This window comes from Australozyma saopauloensis, chromosome 5 (genome assembly GCF_035610405.1).
Source record: "Australozyma saopauloensis chromosome 5, complete sequence".
Taxonomy (NCBI): Eukaryota; Fungi; Ascomycota; class Pichiomycetes; order Serinales; family Metschnikowiaceae; genus Australozyma; species Australozyma saopauloensis.
Window position 1 is genome coordinate 535021 of NC_086135.1, and position 21859 is coordinate 556879.

Genomic DNA, 21859 nt, shown 5'->3' on the forward strand with positions numbered 1-21859 from the left:
TCCTCCGATCGTCTGGATGCTAGAGTAGTTATTAGTGACGTCGGAACATGTCTAGTTTCTCAAGCTCAAGAATCCATTCCGGTCGAAAACGCCAGGATTTCTGAGGTATGGATCAAGGGCAATGTAATTGTCGGAGAGCTCGTAGCTGATCTGGATCTTATCCTTCAAATACTGCGAGCTGACCTCCGGGTTGGTGCTTTCGACCCAACGAATCGTAGCATCAATGAATCTTACGTAAAGCTCGTCGCGCACACTGCAAAGACGCAAAAACTCAGCGTCTCTCGTCTTCATTGGCGTGGTGTGTTCTTCGCTGGGCTTTGGGTAGCTTAGGTCCTCGGTGTCGTTGCCTCCCAAGTACTCTGGAATATGCTCTGGATCAATGAACTTGGCGATGTCATCAAAGCCCTTGGTGAAGTGGATCTTTGATGCAACAACAGGGTCGAGCCAGTTCTTGATCACGTTCCAGACGGTAGAGAAGATCCAGGGCGCATTGTGGACGACAACGATACCCAAACTTTCGGGATAGTGACTCTCGAACATCGAGGTGAGGAACTTCACAGGAGCATTGTCCGCATTCTTCAAGGAAAACCCACTGAGATCAAACACCAACGAACAAGTGTCGACGGACTCGTTAACGTCCCGCAAATGCAATCTACACCACTCGATGATCAAAAGGGCAAATCTCTCAGTCTCAGCCTGCGTGGTATCTGAAGCAAAGTGCTTCTTCGACTGGAAAACAAAAAGCGGGTTCTTGTTTTTGTCATGACCACGGATGAAAGATTTGCTCACGGTAAAGTTCTTCACGAAGCCTTTGTTCGTTCCAGCCACGTAGGAGGGCGCGTCACCCTCCAGAAGCCATTCCTCCACCGGACATTCGTTTTGGCGCCAATTGAGAGTTTTGGTAAGCATGGCCATGGCGTCTTCATACTTACACTTGCGGGCACGGATGTATCTCAACACGAAGTTGTCTACCAAGTCATTCTTGACGACCTTAAACATAGCCGAGTGGAGGTCCAGGGGGTCGTACTGGCGATACTTCCCACGAAACCCTGGCCGAGACAGCGCCGTGGTGGACGAAAATACGCTTGCCGACTCACCGAAATCGGCCTTCAAAGACGCCAAGTCGGTGAGCGTTTGCGAGAACGTGGTGGTGGCAGTGACAAATGTGTCGATGGACTGTACGTCTACCGAGTCTATCTCCGACTCGTCCATGAAGTAATTGGCGTAGTTCTGTTTGTATATGTTGAAGTACACATTGCGGGTTAACTCGCTAGCCACATCGGTGGTCACATACTTCTCCATGGAGCCATTCTGGAGTTCCTTCGCCCTTTTGTCACTTACAGGTCTAACAGGAGCACTGGCAGCCGGCTTCCTCGAGAACAAGCCCCGTTTCTTCTTGGTCTCCAGCTTAAGAGAGGCAGCATCGGAATCTCTGCACATGTTCTGCACCATTTGCGAGACAACGAACGCATCTCTGTTTTTGATGTCTGACTCGGAAAGCTGGACGTCGTATCCCCATATCCGTAGTAACGTTGCCCAGCACTGCTTCAAGAGAATCTCGTGTTCGGGCGTGAGGGTCTGAACACGGCCCGGACGGTAATTGATTTTGGACGGGTATACCTGTGGAGATGTCATTATTTAGTGGAGATTGAGATGAGATGAGACGTGATGAGACGTGATGAGACGTGATGAGACGTGATGAGACGAGATGAGATGGGATGAGATGAGATGGGAGGGGCTAACTATGGATGATCTAGGGGATGGTATAGTGCTCGCACTAGTGGAAGATGTAAGATGGTTAAAAAGATGACGCGTCGATGAGGTCAGGGGGTGGAAATGGGGAGAGAATATGCGAATTTTTGGAATTGTTAATGACGGTTTTGAAATGTGGAGACTGAGATCGGCGCTATACAAAATTGGTAACACGCTTTTTTGCGGAGCTTCGTTCCTTGCTTTATAGAGATCTGACCATGCCAACCTGCAGATGAAGGTGGCTGCGAATTATGTCAACGTCTAAAAATACCCGCCAAGTACTGATAAAAGGAGAACTTCTGGAAAAGCTTAATTTGTGTTCTTGCTTCAGATGGTCTTGGCAGCAAACCGACCTAGACAGGAAAAAGGCAGTTGTAGATCTCATTATTCGTCTATTGGATAGTATACAAAGATAGGCTTCAGCGTAGAAAGACATGTAGGAATTATCGTCTTCTTTGACGCATCTGGGCGATTTTACGTCCACTTAGGTTGTTGATGGGGTTGTTCATACCAGCATTCATGTCTCCTGGAGGCCCTCCAAATACGGGTGTGCCCTCTTTACTTCCGGGTGCAAAATTATTGCCATTGGCACCGAATGGTGAGCCTCCGACAGGCCCACCGAAACCCATGCCGCCTTGTGGTCCGACATTGCCGAAGCCAGCTGGTTGGGGAGTGTTGTTCCCAAAAGCACCGGTTGGCTGTGGTGTATTGTTTCCAAAGGCCGATGGCTGCAGAATCGTGTTTCCAAAGGCTGGCGGCTGCGGAGTGGCATTGCCAAACCCAAACGAGCCTCCATTTTGTGACATGTTACCAGCTGAGTTTACAGAGCCAAATCCACCGCCGGCGCTAGGTGTAACACTTCTCGATGCGCCACCAAAACCGCCGACTGGGTTGGATGCACCACCAAAGCCAAAGTTGTTTCCTGGCGCTTGTGCACCTGGTTGTTGTGTGGCGAATCCAGTTGCCGGCGGCAGAGCAGTGTTGGCACCGAAGCCTCCCATTGCCTTGCTACTGAAGCTGAATCCTCCTGGTTTCTGGTTAGCAGAAGCTTGACCGAAACTAGGGGTAGTAGAGGGTATTTGGTCTTGCTTAATGCCTCCTACAGAAAAGTTAAATGCTGGAGCTGGTGCACTCGCGCCGCCACCAAATATAGACGCTGGATCTGCGGTAGTATTGGCGCCGAAACTAAACGTAGGTTTGCTGGCCGAATCTTGATTTTGACCAAATACCGGAGCCGTTTTGGGAACCACTGGGTTTGCAGTCGTTCCAGAAAATGAATTAGATTGCTTCAAATTAGAGGCCAATTGAGCTGGGGCAGAGTTGCCAAACAGAGCCAACGAGGAGTTCTTCTTGATGGAATCTGCAGCGGATGAGCCGCCAAAAGAAAATGTCTTGTTCTCAGAGTTCTGAGGGGTACTACCGAAAAATGAAGCCTTGGGCGCGCCTGAGTTGGCCAGATTGTTAAACAGGAAGGATGGTTCTCGTTTTTTGCTAGCATGCTCAGGTTCGGCTGAGTATTCTCGTTTTTTGCTAGCGTTCACAGGGTCACTAGAAGATTCTGTGCTGGCTTTAATAGGTTGACCAAATGAAAACAGTGGGGCTGTTTTTGCAGCTTCAGGTGTTGCAACACTTCCAAAATTGATTGGAACTTTGACAACATTAGAGTCCCCCTCCTTAGGCTTATCATCGGTTTTAGTCCCGAAGAGAGCGGGTTTCGCCGAGTCAGGCGTGGTGCCAAAAAGAGAGGATGCTGGTGCTTTGGCCGTATCAACTCCACCAAAGGAGAATGTTGGGGTTTTTGATGCAGAGGCCGGCAAGGTCTCGGATTCTTTAACAGCCGGCGATTTGCCAAACCCTGCGAATGAAACTTCATCATTCTTTTGAGAGTCTTTTGCAGAACCAAAAGAGAAGGATGGTACCAGCGAGGTAGCTGGTTTAGCACCAAATAATGACAGAGCGTCTTGTGTTTTCGGCGCTAAAGAAGACTGCTCAGGGCCAGACTCAGCATTTGAAGTCTCTTTAGATGGTACATTCGAGAGACTGAATGCTGGCTTTGGAGTGGTTGTGATCGAAGAAGAGGGCTTCGCTTCTAAACTAGTTTGTGTAGAATTCGAGGCACCAAATGTGAATTTGGGAGGTTCATTCTTATCCAGAGACGAAGTCGATGTCGAGCCAAATAAACCCAGGGATTTTTCTTCTTGTTTTCTGCTATCTGAACTTGTATTGCCAAATGAAAACTTTGGAAGGGCCTTATTCTCTTCAGACGTAGCAGTTGTTGAGCCAAACGAGAACTTCGGTATATCCTTCTTGTCGGAGTCAGCGGTAGTGGCACCAAAAGAAAATTTTGGACCTTCTTTGGACTCAAGTGTTGTATTAGAGCCGCCGAAAGAGAATTTCCCTTCATTTTTGTCCAGTGGCGCCTTAGGTATAGACAGACCAAACGAAAAAGACGGAGCAGACTTTTTATCTGTAGATTGGCTTCCGAACAAGGGCAAAGAACCTGATACCAGAGATGCACCGGTAGTTGTTTGTGGTCCAGCAGAGTCGTTGGATGATTCAGGGACTTCACTTCCGGCTCCTGACCTGGACTTTTTCTTCACACGAGCATTATCATCTTCGTCTGGAGTACTCAGAGAGAAAAGGGTAGGTTGTGTTTTGAAAGAAATCAGGCTCGTAGAAGCGGCGGGTGCAGAAATATTAGAGCCAGTTTGAGTGGCGGGGACTGTAGCGTTGCCGATTATAGGGGCAATGGAGCTCTCATCGACATTGAACTTGAAAGCGGAACTTGGTCCTAGTGTCGAATTTTTCACTGGCAGCGGAACAGTCTTCACCTGAATAATGCTTGAGATAGCTGGAGCTTGCGAAGACTCGGAGCTTGTGGCAGTAGAAGCAGCTCTCGCTTTTCCAGAGCGGAGAGCATCTTCCAAGCCAATGCGATCCGAAACATGACTCTTGATTTTGATTTCAGGCTTGAGGTCTTCGTCAGGGAGAAGTTTCCTTTGCACGACCTTAGGTGTGGATGCAAACTTGGGCTGGCTAAGGTCACCCAATAAGCCCTTTAAGCTGGAATTCTGGTCTGGCGCGGCTTTTGAGACTACGGGATCATAGGAGAAATTACCGCTGAAAAGACGTTTGCTACCTGCAACATTCCTATGTCTTCTATTGCGAAGGGCCAACTTCTTGCGCAAGGCGGTGAAGTGCAACGACTTATCAAGAAAGTCTTGTGTGTGGGTCTGGGTCGAGCAGTCGACCTTGTTATCGGGTCTAGTTATCGAAATGGTCTCATCCGGATCAACCATGTATTTCATGGTATTGCGGAGGTGTTCCGATGCCTCAACCGACTTCTTCAATTTGAGCATCTGGTATCGTTCACGCGGGTCATAATTAATAAACGGCGGTCTTACAAGATTCCCTTCGTCGTCGCAATACACGGGCGCAAACTCCTGTTCTTCAGGAAGAGGCAGATCACCGTAGAGCTGCATCTCCATGTCCATATCGTTCATCGGTAGAATTCTATTCTTGGGAACATAAATGCTGGGCGAAACCTCCTTTATTATCACACTGCCATCTTCTCCATTGAACATGGCATCACCATTGATGGCCTGATGTTCCGTTTGAAGAGAGTTGCTTACAGATTCATATCTAGGGTACGATTGGGCGCTGATTGAGCCACGAGGCACCGATTGACTGGCGTGACGCAAGCTTTCGATGACGGAGTTTTGGCGCTTGCGTGACACAAATTTGGTGGGAAGCGTTTCTTCGATGTTGTTGGTGTTTGCTGGTATCTGCGGGAAAAGAGGCTCTTTTTTCACCGTGAAGGCGTCTTTGATGGCCGAAATTGCACGGAAAAGACGCCATTTTCGAGGCTGTTCGTCCTCGGGCGCCGTGGAGGTCGGACTTGCCGATCTTTTCATGTTTACTTGGAAAAGATGGAGGTGATACCTAGAGCCTGGAGATGATATACAGGCAGGTACACAGTGAGGAATAGTGAACAAACCATGGGGGAAAAAGTGGGACTAAAAATGGAGGAAATGGGATGAAAGATGGAATTTAAGATTTTATTTTTGTCTCTTTTTAATAGAATAAGTGGTATAAAATTAGATTGTTTTGAATCTAGTTTTGAGTAGGCAATTGGGGCTTCCTCAGACACCAGAGAATGAAGGATTAGAAGAAGTAGAGGATCCGTTGGAAGTTCAGAAATGAAAACATATAATTTTGGTGTGTATTTGCCGGTGATGATCTATGAGAAATGTGAATGTGTATGGTCACAAACACCTTGACCAAATTCAAGACTTCTATCGGGATCCATCATTTGATTAAATCTGCAAAAGACTGTGTTAGATCAAAAAATTCGATTATTAGGTTTTCCAAACATTACCGAGAAATTGCTCGACTAAACTCAATTCTGCTCTAATACGAAAACAGAGCTATTACAAACTTTCAATTCTACATTACTATTGGACTCCCGTAATGGCGCCTCTCAAATTCACATTTCATTATTGATTCATTAAAACACTGACACAATACCCAATTGCAGCCGATATTATGGGTAATCGCTATGGGTGCTGGCAATTTCAAACACTGCTTGTGAGAATTGGTAGGGCTGATCACTAGCATTGAACATGAGCGGCAGGCCACAGCCGTCTAAGTAGTTTTCGTTGTACGCATCATAGTACGACTGAGCCGGATTACGGAGACCAACCAACGGATCGTCTCGTGCCACCTCGTCAATTTCTTTGATGAGCTTGATCATCGAGTTTTCACCATAATTAATTCCATACTGAACCGATAGAGGAATGATACCTTGCACCCAAGCATCAACAATTCTCGCACGCTGCTTAGTGCCAAGTCTTGAGATTGGGAACTCGCCCTTTTTGATAAATGCAACAATATCCACAAATACATGGTGCTTGCTGAATACTGTATTGGTAATGAGCGGTACGAGAGACGAAAGGTTCTTGTTTCGTTTGGCCTCGCACACCACTATCACATAGTCGGAACACTTAAATATACAAGATCCATTCTTGAAAATGTCTGGATGACAAGACTCAATGGTGCTTTCGATGTCCATTGGAAAGTGGTGTAAACCCAACAGCTCAAAAGTGTCGGAGATCTTGCCAAGTACAAACAAAGGCTGGAATGTCGTGACAACGTCTGGTTCGTCATTATTGTTGGTGAGCTTTGAAATAGAAATGTTATGTAGGAACCCAAGCTCTCCTGTTCGCAAGTATGTGACGTTGGGGTCCTTGTCTGCAATAATTCCTTTGAATTGTTTCTGAGTGAAGTAGTCCTGGGGTCCTTTGGGTCCGTTCGTGAACGACAATAGATTTGCTTCAGAACTCACCCATATCTCTCCAAATTCGCCTTCTTTACAGATCTTGCATGTTTCAGGATTAACAATTGCAATTTGTGAACAGACAGGTATCATTCCCGAATCTTGAACCCGAAGGGCATTTGGATAGTCTGCTTGATTGACAATGGAAATGTATCCTTGCCTCAATGCGAGTGGGTCCAAAAATAAATCGACTGGTGCAACTTTCATGTATGAACGAGTAGAGATAATAGGGTTGAAGAAATGAGTGTATACTGCGGACATCAGAGCGACGCTGATTCTGGCAGGTTGAAAGATTTTGGCGATTTTCTTGAGAAGATCAACTTCGACACGGTTCTCAGTGCTTATCATCATATTGCGCAAACATGAGAGATCGAGGCCTCTTGGTGTGAACTTTGCGACCGCATATTTCAACATTTGTTCTGTCATGAACACATCTTTGACTCTGTATTTCTGTAAATACTGGAAGAATGTCAAAGGACTCTCAGCAAATGCAACCGGAGAGCATAAGAACGTACTTGTTCCCAAATAGACTCCAAGAAGTGCGGCCTGAACAAATCCAATACCTGCTGAATGACGCACACATCCAACAACTGATGATTTGTGAGAGAGTTTGCAAGTCACTTTGAATATTTTACAAATGTTCATCAAGTTCTTGTGACTCAAATTAGCTGCAACTCTGTAGTGATCAGACGTGAAGTTCAACCAAACCAAGCACACAGTATTTTCATCACGGAAATTGGCGGCAGCTTGATACTTGGATAGCTTTGAGTTCAAGGATGCCACATTAGATACCTTTGTAATTTTCGAGGTGTTTTTAAATCGAATAGGTGTGGGACGACGTTGATTCATCCTCTTGATTGAATCTGAGACAGGTGCCATTTTCATATAGCGCTCAACATCGTCATTAACTAGAACTTCCTTCACATCGAAGTCTTTTACGATACCAACAAATGCAGGAAAGTCTTCACCAATTCTGTTTGTATCAAAGGGAAGCATTGGAATAGGAATAAAGCCACACATAAAGCAAGCAAATAAGGCAATAATGAACTCTTCCGAAAGGGAATACATCAAGATAATGTACTGGCCGGGCTTGATGCTCGTTTTATCGATGAAGTATTGACATACAGCATGTACACGGTTCTCAAACTTTCTCCAAGTTAACGGTCTTGCCTTTCCTCCACCTTCAATATTTTGAAAGGCCACCAAGTCACCACTAGTAGCAACTCTAAACTTGAGGAGGTCAATGATGGTCTTGAAGTCGGAAAGTAGTGCCTCCGTGCGGTCATCTTTCATTTTGTCCATCGGTTCATAGATCGAGCGTTGTTCAGGGAATCCCACCAACGAAGAAGATCGAAGCTCAGAAGCAAAGGGGGACCAAATTCCACCAATCACATCCTCACCATGAGGAATCATGCTTATCGATTGTCTGATAAAGAATTTCACAAATTCAGATTGCAAGGATCCTTCCAAGAAACGCTTTTTACATAGCATGTTAGCAATCTCCATGCCTCCACTTCTCATAATCTTTGGTAGAACGTCGATATCGACAACCATGACACAGAAAAGCCTTAGCTGATGACGGCTATTTAACGTGTCAAAACACTTCTTTGCGATTGCATTGAGGACCGGCTCATTCAATGGAGCAACTGTGTAATCATACTTGTCCTTAGACTTCAATCCATTTGAATTTGTTGGTTCAATGTCATCTAATAGTTTTCTGACAATTTCGGCCTCAACAATAGCAACAGGTAAATACTCGTTACCAATAAATATATCAAAGATCGTACAGTCATAGACCTGTCTTACCTCTGTGGCAAGTGTTGCCAATAGATGTGATGAATAATGATAGCGCATTCCACTTTCATTTGATGCGATTTTCTTCTTACTTTTCTTGAATTTTTGGTCAATCCAGCTGTATCTTTGACGAATTCTATCCTCGTAAAGTCCTAGAACGTAGACTTTACCGTTCCAAGTGAAACCAAGCAAGCCTGTACGCAAAAAGTCCATCTCCAACAAACCATCAGCATTTCTGCATTTTGCATGGAAGATCAGCTTCGACTCTTTTTTGAGGCCATAGAACCCACCAGATAAGCAAGGACTGTCAACCCAAATCTCTCCAAGCTCACCTTTTCTGGCGACTGTCGACAGTTCTGGGTTGACAACTGCAAGCGCAGCATCTGGAAGTGGATAACCAAATGCATCAACACGCAAGGCCTCTTGATCATGCTCATCCGGCTCAAATGGGTTCGAATCAATGACGCGGACAAGATTTTGCGTGAGAGCCTCCTTGTCGATCATGACTGAGGAGATGTCATCTGTTGGCTTTCCTTCAAGCTCAATGCCCATGTTTTCAGCCTTTCCGATCCAATCTCTCATAGAAATAACCATGCCTCCATAGTCGCTTAGGGTAAGTAGCGGTACAATGACATTTCGAGCTTGCTGACAGCCTAGTGGCTTCAAGAATCTTTCGGTAAGGACCTCAATGAAGTCTCCGTCTACCGTGAGCGCATTAATCAAAACCCACTTAATCGTAGAAAAATCAACTCGCTGAGCTTTGGAAAAATATCGAGTTGCATTTGGAGATTGTTGGTAATCGTAGGTCACGCGCTTCAACCCAATGAAATCGGCCAACAAGAGATTGGCTCTGCATTTGGTGACAATATTTGCATAGAGTCCTTGGACCTCCATGACTTTGGGAGGTGCCCAGACTAACATGTTGCCAGAGTAGATTGTGAACATGATTCCCATGATCAATCCTATAGACGTTCTGATGTCCATCGTTGACAAAAAGACCCGCTTTGCCTTACGAATAGAGGTACCGAAGTCCTTGATACTACCACCAGACTCGGGAGAACTCAGCAATGAAATATCAAGAGAGTTCATTTGATGTAGAATAGTTCTATGGCTGAGAGGAATTCCTCTGAGCTCGCCAACCGGAGAGCGAGAAAACTCGATGTACGCCAAGTCGTTTTTACTCTCGGGAGTCTTTTTCTTATTTTTCCCGAACAAGTTATCGATCTCCGAGTTCCGCGCCGACCCCAAGTCTGAAGTACGCAACTTTGTCACCTTCGAGGGCCACTGAACCGTCAGACTTGCAGTGCTGAGCTTCTCGAGTTCACGCGAGACGGACTCAGACAAAAGCACCAACAGAGAATTTGTGAGCTGCAAAATGTCAAACATCTCAATCAATGAGATGTCGTTATGGACCGGGATCGCCGTCACGTTGGCGATGTAGCACGCGAAAAGCGCCACGGCAAAGTCGCAGACCTCGTGCTCTTTATAAAGTAATACTACAATGTCGCTTGTTTTGAAATGGACTCTATGCTTAAGCTCATGGGCCACCTTGACAGCCTTCAAGAATAGCTTCTCCCACAGAAGACTCTGTATAACCTTGCCCTTGGCATCCAACACCGTGAAAATCGGCTCGGGCCCATTCATTTCTGCACGCTCCCGCATGATCGACACTAGCGACAGCTTCGTAAGCGTGGCGATGTCTGTTCTTTTTCGAGGCAACAAGATCTTCTCAAGCTGGGCGGGATCTAGAGCCACGTCTGTCTGTTGCTGCTGGTGGATACGGGCCACCTCGCGCATGATTTCCTCGCGGCGATTGATGTACGTCCATTGGTCTATGGACTTGTTGACGGTGAAGTCTTCCTCGAGTTTTTGGAGTAGTAGGGCCATATCGGGTGGAATATCTTGAGAACCGCCGATGTAGGCCGAGGAGGCCACGCCGCGGGCGTCCGGGGTATCTCGGGGCGAGGTGCCGGAGCCAATGTTCATTTTCGAGGGGATATTTGGAGGCGGTTGGTGTGGGAGGTGGAATGTGAGTTGGTGTGGAAGTATGGGGTAGGGTAGGGTATGGTGATGTATAGGATACAGTGCGTATTCGAGTGAAAACACATTGACAAGTAGAGTGAGAAAGACGAAAGGAAAGAGGTGATATTTATTTATTTTTTAAAAGTGGACCGGAGAATTGAACATTGAAATGGATTTTGTGTGCAAGAATCCAAATTTACAATTGAAAACTTTGTTGTCTGGGTGTTCTTGCAGATACACATACGGACAAGACCAGATGCACATACCAAAAGAGTCCTGATGGGGATGCAATACTAAATCCACGCAAAAAAGAAAAAAAAGAGAAAGAGGAAATCTGGGTTGGCGGCTTGAAACGGCTTGTATGTTTTTCCATCCAAACCCTTCGCTAACGTATCTCTGACCCAGGTTCGAGGGCTCTGCAACAAAAGAACCAGCTGTAATTTGAATTTGAATAATACTCCTAAAATTGCTTATCGAAAGATAGGTTTTTTGATGCGACCGTGAACCGATCAATATTCATCTTCAGCTCATTTCTGTAAACTCTTCAACCCTCTAATTCTTACCCAATAATACCCTCCTACTCCGAACTAGGACCTGGGCCTGTGTTTATCATATCGGGCGGCACCTCGATGCCTTGCTGTTTACATAGTTCCACCAACTTGGCATTCTCGACTCTTAGCTGCTCAATGTAATTGGCGCTTTTGTTTAAAATGGTCAATTCCGAGCGGCTCTCTTGGTCCGAGAGCGAAGGCGTAAGCTTCACAATCTTGTCGAATTCGGAACGAATGTTACCTCGTCTTTTCTGCTCTGAAGCGATATGGTGTGCCTTGTGGTTAGTATCTCTACGGTGGAGAGCGGGAAACACGACAGAAGACTTACTTTTTTCTCTTCTTCCGTAAGAATGGAGGGTTTGCCTTGCGTGTCAGACATCTTTTAGTTTAGAAATATCTGGGTGGTAAAATATAATGTATTAATTAGATTGGAAAGTGTGGGGGGTCAAGTTCGTATCGGTGTACTGCAGAAAACTCTTTACCTAATCAGGAAAGGAACTGCAATTTGGCAAATGATCGAAATTGATAGTAGTATTGGTCAAGAAAAATTGCGCTTTGATTGAGTTGAATCTTGTCCGATAAATGTGGTGGCAGACAAATATTTGCTTGTACTCTTGGCGAATCAGCCCGCTTAACATTGGAGTAGAGACAGATTCGTCACACAAGCTAACGAGGTTGACTGGAACGTGAGCGGGCTAGGATCTGTAGGCATGAACCACCCGGAAAATATGAGCCGCTCGGAGCCTAGAAATGTTTTGACCACTGTTATGTTTCGTTGTAGATGGACATCAACATTCATAGTAGCGATGTTTGAATGAAGTTGCAAACGCTGGCCAGGACTAACGTCGCAGGTCAATTTTTCATCCCGCGCATTGAAGTAACCCAAATGTGCGAGAACGCCGACTTCGAGACCTAGAACACTGACGAAAATATGTGGACCCGCTTCGAATAGAAGTGTTCGCGTATATGTTCTGGAAATGGTGGTGACAGTGTCACTGAATCGGTTATCTACACATCCTTGTAGTGGAATAGTATCCCAAACTGTCACATTGGGTGGCTTGGATGAGATCTGTGTCTGTGTGTAATGGAGAGTGGTCAGAAACTTAAAATTGTACCATTTGAACCCGCTCTGTTCTACTGTGGTGGGATTTGACGATACATCGAAAGCGTCGGGAACAATGATGGAGTTATCGTCTTTGACTGCCACAAGCCCATAGGTTCGTAGAACACTTGGTGTGACGTCGTTGTTACTTCTAATCAGATGGAACTGGAATTTTTCGAATGTATTGGCGGCGGAAGTTGCAACCACAAGAAGCACCGCTAGTACTAACTGCGGTAGCATTTGGCGCTAAATTCTACGATCTTGAAATTCCTGAGGGGGTATGTTAGAAAGAGATCGGATCATAAACCGGGAAACTTCTACACGAGCATAATTTATTTTTTTCATGCTTCTAATATGTAAGGCAAAGGAGCAGGACAAACATACCGAACACAGACAAGCAGCATCAAACCAAAAGAAATGCTGTTAGAGGGAAAAAAGTTCAAATAAATTTGACAATAAGTTAATTAGTAGATTGATCTCACAAAAATTTGATCGGTTTCTAACTCAGTATTTAATTCGTTTTGTGGGGGTGTCTGCAGTACCTCAAGGACTGAAAAAATCCCATAACCCAAACCAGACCTATTCTCTAGATCGCACCACAAAATGCCCTTCAGATTCCCGGTCAAGTTCGAGCTTCCTAAGCACTGCTACATCAACGCCAGAGTGCTCAAGGACCAGTTCAAGCGGTTGCAGGTCGCCGAGCACGAGGTCACCAGAAAGGCTCTCAAATACATTGCCAGAAACACCGAGTTGCCAGCCAAAGCCCGTTTGGAAGCACAATTACAACTTGCTGCCATGCCAAAATACACCTGCCAAACACAAATCAGAGACAGATGTGTTGCTACCGGCCACTCGAGGTCCGTCATCAGTGACTTTAAACTCAACAGAACTGCATTCAGAAACATGGCCAGAGCCAACCAAATTCCAGGTGTTCAGAAGGCCTCCTGGTAAATGTATATAGAAATGAACATGTAATTTAGGTAGGATCTTGTAGGAAGAGTGTGGCTGATGTTGGATAGGAATCGACTCCTTTATCGTGCGGTACGGGATACATAGTTTTCCAGGAGGCGCATCGAAGTTCTATATTGACTAAACATTCTGTGGAATTCCCTATTCCCATTTGAAGGAATGTTTGAGCATCGGTTGGTGCAGCCTGATTGGTCAAGAGCATGTAACTTGGAAGAAGACCTCTAGATGATAGATGTATCAAGGAAAGAGATTTCTCAAGAGCAGGTCTGACTTGCTACATTGACAGTCTTAGAGATTTGTATCATGATAATGGTTCTACGGGCAGGCAACAGTGACGGCTTATGTGTTCTCGCACAAAGCGTATGATCCAAAAGGCGAGCATTCTTAATGTCCACAGTAAAGAAGTGCTATCATTCTGGTCTCATTCAGTGGTGCAGAAAACTGACACATGCATTGAAATGGTCGCCATTTGTTCACGATACTGAGAGAGAAGCTTCTACACAAGGTATTTCACAAAACAAGTAGTCGTCTCTTAATGATCCTGCCATACTATGCTTGTCCTCAAAGTTTCTGTAACCGGAAATGGAAGTTGACAGGAATTTTTGAGATCTCACCTCATTCACAAAACATCGGGAAAATTGCTATGACACAATTTTGGTGGGTCAATAGTGAAAAGCAAAACTGAATACTATCCTCGACTTAGAGAAGTCAGTCTCTTCAGAAGTCTCGAAACAGCTCAACACTACTGATATTGTTCTAGATTCTATAAATTAATGCCACCTGAAATTACTTGACTGGAAATGACAAACCAGACCAAATACTCCACTGCGCATAGAAGATTTCTTAAATAGGTGGTGCCGCATACCACTAGGGCGGATAAATGAGGGGTCGTGACTACCAGACAGGCGTGAGCTGGGGAAAATTTCTTAGTGCTGCAACATCACTGCAGCAACACTGCCAAATAAAAAAAAAAAAGAATCTATTAACAGATCGACACTCAATTTCGATTTTGGCCCAAAGCTCGAGTTTTGCCACATTACTGTCAATATCAAAAAAGGTGGCGCACAATGCAGAATTGCGATTACGAGGTCCACATCTCTCAACTATAAGCGGCATCGCCGATTATGTCATTTGGCAGCCACCACCACAGTTAGCGGTAGCGGCTACACAACTAATGGCACAGCTATTATTGGCTGACCACAAGCACCGGTGCCAAAAGCCAGTGCACAAAAATAAATCAAAAAGAAATCCAGCAAGGTTATTGTGGGTATGCGTTCCAGGGGGTTCGGTTACCGTCGGAGTGCGAGGAATAACTCCGAACTCCGTCTTAGAGTATCTCCGGCGCCTCAGACACACCACCTAGATTGGTCAGCAGAACAAGAAAAAATAGAACGAAAAACAAGAACAAAACAAAAAACAAAACAAAAAACAAGAAAAAACACCAAACGACAAAATAAATATTCGCACCAGAGTTCATTCAGTTACCCCTACACTCAGTTATCTCCACTCTTTGGTCTCCGGGAATTCTCCCCTCCAGAGGGGCCTTGCTAGTTTGCCGTGCCATACTACTCCACAAACAGAACCATATTGTTGGGCCAAACGCAACATTCCAGATCCATAGTGGAACTACTCTAGTATTGAAAAGAAAAAATAAAGTCACCCCAAATCTTTCTTCGCGGTAACATCCCTGGATATCCTATTTCTGTGGTGGTGAGTGACACGGAGATGGTTCCGATTACTCACTTTTGCAGCCGTCGAAATAGCCTAACTACTGAGGTCGCACTCCGTTTCGGAGAGGCGCGCCTGCAGACAGCCCCGCTATCTACCGGAGCCGCAGCAAGATACAGTCACGCCCTGTATACACACACCGGCCGTTATCTTATTCCGAACCTGAGTGCCGTGATTCCAAGATCGCATCTGCACCCCCCTCGCACCCTTTAGCAACATTCATCCACACATCCCCGTGGCTCATTCCTCTTCTGTTATCAGAAAATATCCCTCTTCGTAGATCTCTACCCAATTAATGTGTAATTAAGATGTTGATTCTCAACTCCAAACAACATGGCCCCTCGGCTCAAAGAAAGCCCCAACGGTTCAACCTTGGCGGCATTCTCAAGAAAAACTTTGCCTGGAAGAAATCTGTCAACTCCTTGGCATCCACGTTGGATACAGTGCAGTTGGACTATCCGTCGCCTGCCATTGCTGGAATTGATGCCATTCCGGGCTCTCCTCCCCAACGAAAAAGCTCCGGTGTTCTGCAAGCCGGCCTGGTGTTTGCTGGCAAATCCCACGGCCTGGTGCCTTCGGCGTCTTCTGCGTTTGGCGACAACTATACGACTTACCCTGCTTGTTTGTCTGACGTTCTGATTCCCAGATCTGAGAATGCCCCCATGTCGTCAAGCGAAAGTAGTGCCGATGACACTCCCTTCAATACCGAGTGCATTTCGCTTCTGAACAGTGACTTGACGTCGGAGATGAACATGGACAATGTGTTTGATAGTTATTTCTGCTGCTCTAAACCTGCCTCCGCCGAAAGTGATGTAATCTCATTCAATGAGCACTCCGAGGAGAAAATTACAGACTATAGCATTTTGGGCTATCATCCAGTAAAGATCGGTGACGAGTTCACCTCTGATATCAGCCGCTACCGTGTGCTCCGTAAATTGGGTTGGGGCCATTTCTCTACTGTGTGGCTTTGCTCTTCGCTCATCTCGGGCCAATTCGTAGCTCTCAAGATTGTGAAACTGGGTAAGAACTACACCGAGGCTGCCTTGGACGAAATAAGCATCCTCAGACTGCTTCAGGAGGACGACAAGGGCTATCCAGTTGATGACAGTCCAGTAGTATCATTGTTAGATCACTTTACAATCCAGGGTCCTAATGGCACTCACATTGCCATGGCATTCGAACTTATGGGTGAGAACTTGCTTCATTTGATTTTCCAGAATAAGTCACAGAAGTTTGCTGCAGCAAGCCAGAAAGAGCCAGTCTCTCCCTACTTACTCCCAGTGGACACCCTCAGACTGATTATCTTTCAACTTTTGCAAGGCACAGATTACATGCACCGCCACTCAGTCATCCATACAGACATTAAACCAGAGAACATTCTCATTACACACAAAGCTGAAATTTCCGGGGACATTTTTCCTCTGAAAATCCCTACAAAGTTTCAGATCTTGCCTTCTCAACCATTGCATCAATCCACCTCAGCAGAGGAGCCTATAGAAATTAAAGTTGCCGACTTAGGCAATGCTACCTTCTGCAATTTGCACTTGAGCGACCACATCCAAACCCGTCAATACAGAGCACCGGAAATCCTATTGGGTCACAGTTGGGGCGCCCTGGCTGATGTATGGTCGATTGGCTGTCTCATTTTTGAGCTCCTCACTGGTGACTACTTATTCGAGCCCAACCTGGGTGCTTCCTTCACGAAGGATGAGGACCATTTAGCACAAATTATAGAGCTTCTTGGCGTCTTCCCCTCGATGGAGTATGCACAAGACTGCGAGCGTTACCGCAAGTACTTTCTGGACAACAATTCATTGCGCCACATCTCCAAATTGAAGTTCTGGTCACTAGAAAGTGTACTCGAAGAAAAATACAAATTCGATATGGCTGACGACAATATCAAGTTGCTCTGCGACTTACTACTCAAGTGCTTGAGATACGATCTCAGTGAGAGATACGACTGTGGATCTCTCATGGCACATCCTTTCTTCAAGAAAGATGCAAAGTTTGATCAACGCGAATGCGATGAACTTCCAAACAACAATTTTAACGTTCCAGGGTTCACTTGCGAGGAGCAAGCTCCCTAAACTTTTCAATTCTTAGACTTTATTTTGGGTTTGTACATACACATTTATATATTTCTATATCAAAAATCATTTACTCTTAAAAAAGTGATTTTGTAGCGTTTCAAACGTGATTGCATCTTTTGGTATGTCAAGATCAGGATCGTAAGGATCGATGGAAGGGTCAGGTTTGACCTCGCTATCAGCGGACTTTAATTTCCCTTTATCGGAACTTGTGGAAGTGGCTTTTTCCTTTTGTTCTTCTCTGACATCCAGTTCTATGTCATTTCCAGAAATTGCTGGCTCTACGGTTTCTGGTTTCAGCAACAGGTCACCCAGCTCTTTAGGAATCAGATCGATCTCAGCCCCTGAAACTTCATCGCGCTGATTCCCGACTTGTTCTAGATTAGCTTCTTCTTCTTTATTGGTTTTCAGACTGGTTTTCGTGGAACTTTCAAATGCTGACTTCATCACGAAGGGCGATTCCTCCAAAACATCGTCGTCCTCATCGTAGTCTAATTGAATAGCCCGTTTTTGTTTCTTTGGAAGGGGCTTGATTGTAGTTTCTTGTTTAACTTCCTCCTTCTCGATATCATCGAAGTACTTCTGAAGAACTACAGTGTCTTTAATCGTGACAGGATACAACGGCGTCTCACCATCTTCTTTTTTCTCACCATCAAGTATTTTCATGACCGTATAGAACGACTCGTTTGTCACCTTTCCGATAATCACATACTCGGAGTTGAATTGAGGACATGGTTTAGTTGTAATAAAGAATCCATCTGCCGTTGAGTGTGCCGACGACTCTAGATTTAGGATCCCCACATCGCCTTTGCCGTCAAATTTTATTCTGGAATGAGACTCCCTATTGATAGGCCTCAAATCATCTTTCAATTGAGTTTGGACTATGTCTGAAGTGCACTTGTCAAAACCTAAGCCTACGAAGTGTTTGTTGAGACAATTGGTTAGAAATGCTCTACACAGCTTCGGTAGCTGTTCAGGATATAGCGAGATATCTAAATCGCCCTTCGTTGTACATATGCGGACTTTGGCTGAACCTTGAAGTTTCATGGTAGAGGATCATACGTGTGGAGGTATGATGTCATGATTTTAGAGAAGCGTGTGCCAAACTATTTTCAGAAAGGAACGATTCTTTTCAAGTCGATATATAATCTCTTTCAAAAATTAAAAAGATCGGTTATGGTAACTTTAAGTGTGCTGGACTTGTATTTGATGATGCTTATGATGTTTTCGAAAAACACAAACTACACAATAAGGACAAGGGAAGCAAGCGTAGACTACAGGACTGTAATTCAAAAAATTGATTGGATAAATTATGGGAGAACTTTATACATATATAAGAGAGATGGGCAAAACACTCATCTCGTTAGATCGCTTTTCGGCATTTACGAAGCGTACTTGGATCTGGCTCTAAGTTTAGGACCGTTCAAATAGAAAAGAACAGGGATGGCAATCATGAGGACACAAGCAATCGCGAGAACCATTGTTCCCCAAGCAACAGGATACTTTGGAGTCAGCAAGTTGACAAACAAGGCTCTGCCAAAAAGTGGGAAAGCACCTGCCATCATACTTCTGAACAAAGCATTTCCTGCAAACACAGAGGCCAAATAGCTGGGGAAGGACATACTCAAGTAGTTGAACAAGGTCTGGAATATAATGAATGCACCAGCTGCGAAGATAGCAGTGCCAATCATAGGTGCGATCCAGTGCACTGATGAAGTCGATGTCCATCCAAAGATAAACATTCCGACGGGCATGAGAACACCACCAACTATGGCGGTTGGGATGAATACTTCTGGGTAAACTGGTTGATTGTTGAGAAGCTTTTTTGTGAAAACCCTGTAAGTCATGGGGATGAAAAACGTAGCGCCCACGAAGATACCGATTTCCAAGGCAATATAAGCAGCACCCGTTTGAACCAAAGTAAACTTATAGATTTCAAGGAAAACAATTGGGAAAGCCTCGAACCACAAGTACATGACGGAGTAAACAAGACCAATGTACACGTTGATCATCAACACCACTGGTTCGAACAAAACAATCTCGAATGGACGATAGAGTGTTTCGAACAACAAGGTTTTAAGAGAAGAATTCTGGTTGTCCAAATGACCCTGACTAACAATCTTATCATTTCCAGTGAGAGCTCTCAATCTCTCTGCCTTACGATACAAGATGGTCTTAGCGTATGTCTCTGGAAGAAACCAACTCAAGAACACCAAAGAGGCACCAGAGGAAAAGCAGACGAACCAGAAAGTCCAGTGATAGTTCTTTGCCTCAATCATAGCGGCACCGATCAAAGGACCAAGCGAGGGAGCACAAACAGCAGCAATACCCCAGAGGGAAATGGTGACAGGCATCCAGGGCAATCTAGTGATGTCGCCAAAACTAGCACCACCGGTAGCCAAACAAGGACTGGCAAAGAAACCAGCGATGAAACGCAAAACACACAACGAAGCAATGTCATTGACCAAAGCCGTAGGAATCTGCAAAATGAAGAAGATGAACAATGTCACGATGTAGATGGTGGTTCTTCCGTAACGGGCGTCCTCAGACAACGGACTGAACACCATAGGACCAATGGCATAACCAAACACAAAAAGAGTCAAAGGAAGGGTAGCGAGCACATGACCGATTCCCATCTCTTTTTGGATTTGCTCGATACCAGGGGTGTAAATGGCAGAGGCCATGTACACGAATGCAGTTAAAAGTTGGAGCTGAATGATGAACAAGATCTTGTAGCCCATGGACCAATTTTTAGGATCCAAAGGATCATCTTCACCATCGAATTCCACGAGAATATACCCATCGTCGATGCTTTTCTCCTTTTCCGAGTCCAGGCCGTTTGGACTGGTGTCCGATGACTTATTGCTGGACAGCTCCAGCGAAGGATCGGAGCCCTCCAAGAAAGCCTCGCCGACGCCTCTATATTTGTCTGGTAATATGTAGCCCTCCTGCTCCTCTTCGTAGTTGAACATGGTTCTACCGGAGAGGTGGTAGATCACGCGGCCCCAAAAAGAGGCCTTGACAAATTCGTATACCATTGTGATGTAGGAAGATAAGAGATGTGCACTAGTGGTAGCTGAGACTAGAGATGTGTTCGCAGGGAGAGAACCGAACGAAACAAGCGTGTGATTAATACAAGAAGAAAAAAAGACAGGAAGGCTAGGAAAAGAACAGGGGTATATATAGTCAACTTTCCGCAAGTGATTAGTCAGTACCTCTAAAGCTGCTAACGGTGTATTCAGACCTGTGTGTTGCCCCCAGAGTATCGATGCGGCAGCAGCTGCATATGGGATCAAGGGGGTAGCCTCAATGGGTGTATCTCCGCTTGGAACAGTGTGTGCGATGCTGTTGATCAGTCGGTTTCTACAGGACGGCTGATTAATGGCATACCCACATTTCTACCCATTGCTTCTGTGTCCTACAATGGTTCTTATTTCCGGAGCCATCCTGCAAGTTTTGCGCACTGGCACTGCAAATAAGGGCTTATGTCCTCCAGCCGTGAGGTAGGGCTGAGATTTCTGGACCACGGCTGGCTGCGGCCGAGTTTCGGGGAATTGTGTTCGGAGGAGTGGGAGAATTGTTACGTTTTACGTAGAGAGGAGTGGTGTCACAGAATTGAATTTGAATGATAAGGTTTTCTCGTTTAATCAGCCCTACCCAAATTTGTTCTCAACTCCGTCTTGCCTGCAGGATTTGCAACCAAAAATTAGCTGTGCGTCATAAGCGCTGACAAATATCGTGGGAGTAAGTAAATGCATGCGGGAAAAAGACAGTTATCGATAGAGTTAAATTAGATTTGGTTGCCACTGACGCACCTTTTTTCTGGGCGTTCTTTTGTACATGGGTCCACAGTTTTGGGCTCCGCATTTGGTGCTTGGTTTCCGTTGGAGATGCGTTTGAGTTCCTACTTGGGAACTTCTGCTTAGTGATGTTTCTCAGCAAACCCCTCAAGTTTTCCTTTTAGAGATTAAAAGGATTTCGTATCTGCAATTTCCAAATTGTCAAGACTTTCAAGAGAGCTCTGGTATGTGCAATTGAGTTTATTACTTCTTGCACCTGCAGAATTTGCGTCCTTCCCGTAATTTGTACGTCGCACAAAAAGTAGTCTTTTCGGCCGCTTTGGTCTCATTCAGGCAGAGTGAGCATGCGTTGTTGGGTTCTTTTCTGTATTTTCCGGAGTTAGCTATGGTATGTTGGACTATCAATTGTCTTTTTGATCAGTGGATTGAATTATGTGAATTTGAGCAAATTTTTTATTAATTTATGGGTCCGATTGAGGTTTTGGAAGTCTCCAGGTACTCGCAGGAATCCTCTTTATTGTTGTTGGAGTAGTTTGTCAACTGCATCTGTACATTCAGAATATTCATACCTGGCGACTTTTCTTCAATGTCCACATTAATTCAGAAGATGGAGTGTTTTGATCCAATTTGAATTTCAGAATTTAACTGATCGCAAAGGATCTCTTATGTTTAGATGTCATTCTCGTGAATACAAATTAGCTATTACAGAGTATGTCCCA

At 45.1% G+C, this 21859-nt stretch overlaps 9 protein-coding genes across 9 annotated transcripts, besides 1 other annotated feature; 3 read left to right on the forward strand and 6 right to left on the reverse strand.

Moving 5' to 3' along the window:
• Positions 1-51: 51 nt before the first annotated feature.
• PUMCH_004125 (uncharacterized protein) lies at positions 52-1635 on the reverse strand (the record flags this gene model as incomplete). The annotated part of the gene is made up of 1 exon (XM_063023074.1): positions 52-1635. The coding sequence occupies one exon, from the start codon at positions 1633-1635 to the stop codon at positions 52-54; it is 1584 nt and encodes a 527-aa protein (XP_062879144.1).
• A 560-nt stretch (positions 1636-2195) lies between these two features.
• PUMCH_004126 (uncharacterized protein) lies at positions 2196-5666 on the reverse strand (the record flags this gene model as incomplete). Its single annotated transcript, XM_063023075.1, has 1 exon — positions 2196-5666. One exon carries the CDS (start codon positions 5664-5666, stop codon positions 2196-2198), a length of 3471 nt encoding a protein of 1156 aa, XP_062879145.1.
• A 629-nt stretch (positions 5667-6295) lies between these two features.
• PUMCH_004127 (uncharacterized protein) lies at positions 6296-10867 on the reverse strand (the record flags this gene model as incomplete). The annotated part of the gene is made up of 1 exon (XM_063023076.1): positions 6296-10867. One exon carries the CDS (start codon positions 10865-10867, stop codon positions 6296-6298), a length of 4572 nt encoding a protein of 1523 aa, XP_062879146.1.
• Positions 10868-11480: 613 nt separating this feature from the next.
• Positions 11481-11516: a sequence feature (Short protein (PUMCH_004128, WPK26767.1) was converted to a misc_feature.).
• Positions 11517-12085: 569 nt separating this feature from the next.
• On the reverse strand, positions 12086-12796 carry PUMCH_004129 (uncharacterized protein; the record flags this gene model as incomplete). The annotated part of the gene is made up of 1 exon (XM_063023077.1): positions 12086-12796. One exon carries the CDS (start codon positions 12794-12796, stop codon positions 12086-12088), a length of 711 nt encoding a protein of 236 aa, XP_062879147.1.
• Positions 12797-13159: 363 nt separating this feature from the next.
• Positions 13160-13507, forward strand: PUMCH_004130 (uncharacterized protein; the record flags this gene model as incomplete). Its single annotated transcript, XM_063023078.1, has 1 exon — positions 13160-13507. One exon carries the CDS (start codon positions 13160-13162, stop codon positions 13505-13507), a length of 348 nt encoding a protein of 115 aa, XP_062879148.1.
• Positions 13508-14405: 898 nt separating this feature from the next.
• PUMCH_004131 (uncharacterized protein) lies at positions 14406-14888 on the forward strand (the record flags this gene model as incomplete). The annotated part of the gene is made up of 1 exon (XM_063023079.1): positions 14406-14888. One exon carries the CDS (start codon positions 14406-14408, stop codon positions 14886-14888), a length of 483 nt encoding a protein of 160 aa, XP_062879149.1.
• Positions 14889-15561: 673 nt separating this feature from the next.
• Positions 15562-17340, forward strand: PUMCH_004132 (uncharacterized protein; the record flags this gene model as incomplete). The annotated part of the gene is made up of 1 exon (XM_063023080.1): positions 15562-17340. The coding sequence occupies one exon, from the start codon at positions 15562-15564 to the stop codon at positions 17338-17340; it is 1779 nt and encodes a 592-aa protein (XP_062879150.1).
• Positions 17341-17406: 66 nt separating this feature from the next.
• PUMCH_004133 (uncharacterized protein) lies at positions 17407-18387 on the reverse strand (the record flags this gene model as incomplete). The annotated part of the gene is made up of 1 exon (XM_063023081.1): positions 17407-18387. The coding sequence occupies one exon, from the start codon at positions 18385-18387 to the stop codon at positions 17407-17409; it is 981 nt and encodes a 326-aa protein (XP_062879151.1).
• A 335-nt stretch (positions 18388-18722) lies between these two features.
• On the reverse strand, positions 18723-20378 carry PUMCH_004134 (uncharacterized protein; the record flags this gene model as incomplete). The annotated part of the gene is made up of 1 exon (XM_063023082.1): positions 18723-20378. The coding sequence occupies one exon, from the start codon at positions 20376-20378 to the stop codon at positions 18723-18725; it is 1656 nt and encodes a 551-aa protein (XP_062879152.1).
• Positions 20379-21859: the final 1481 nt, after the last annotated feature.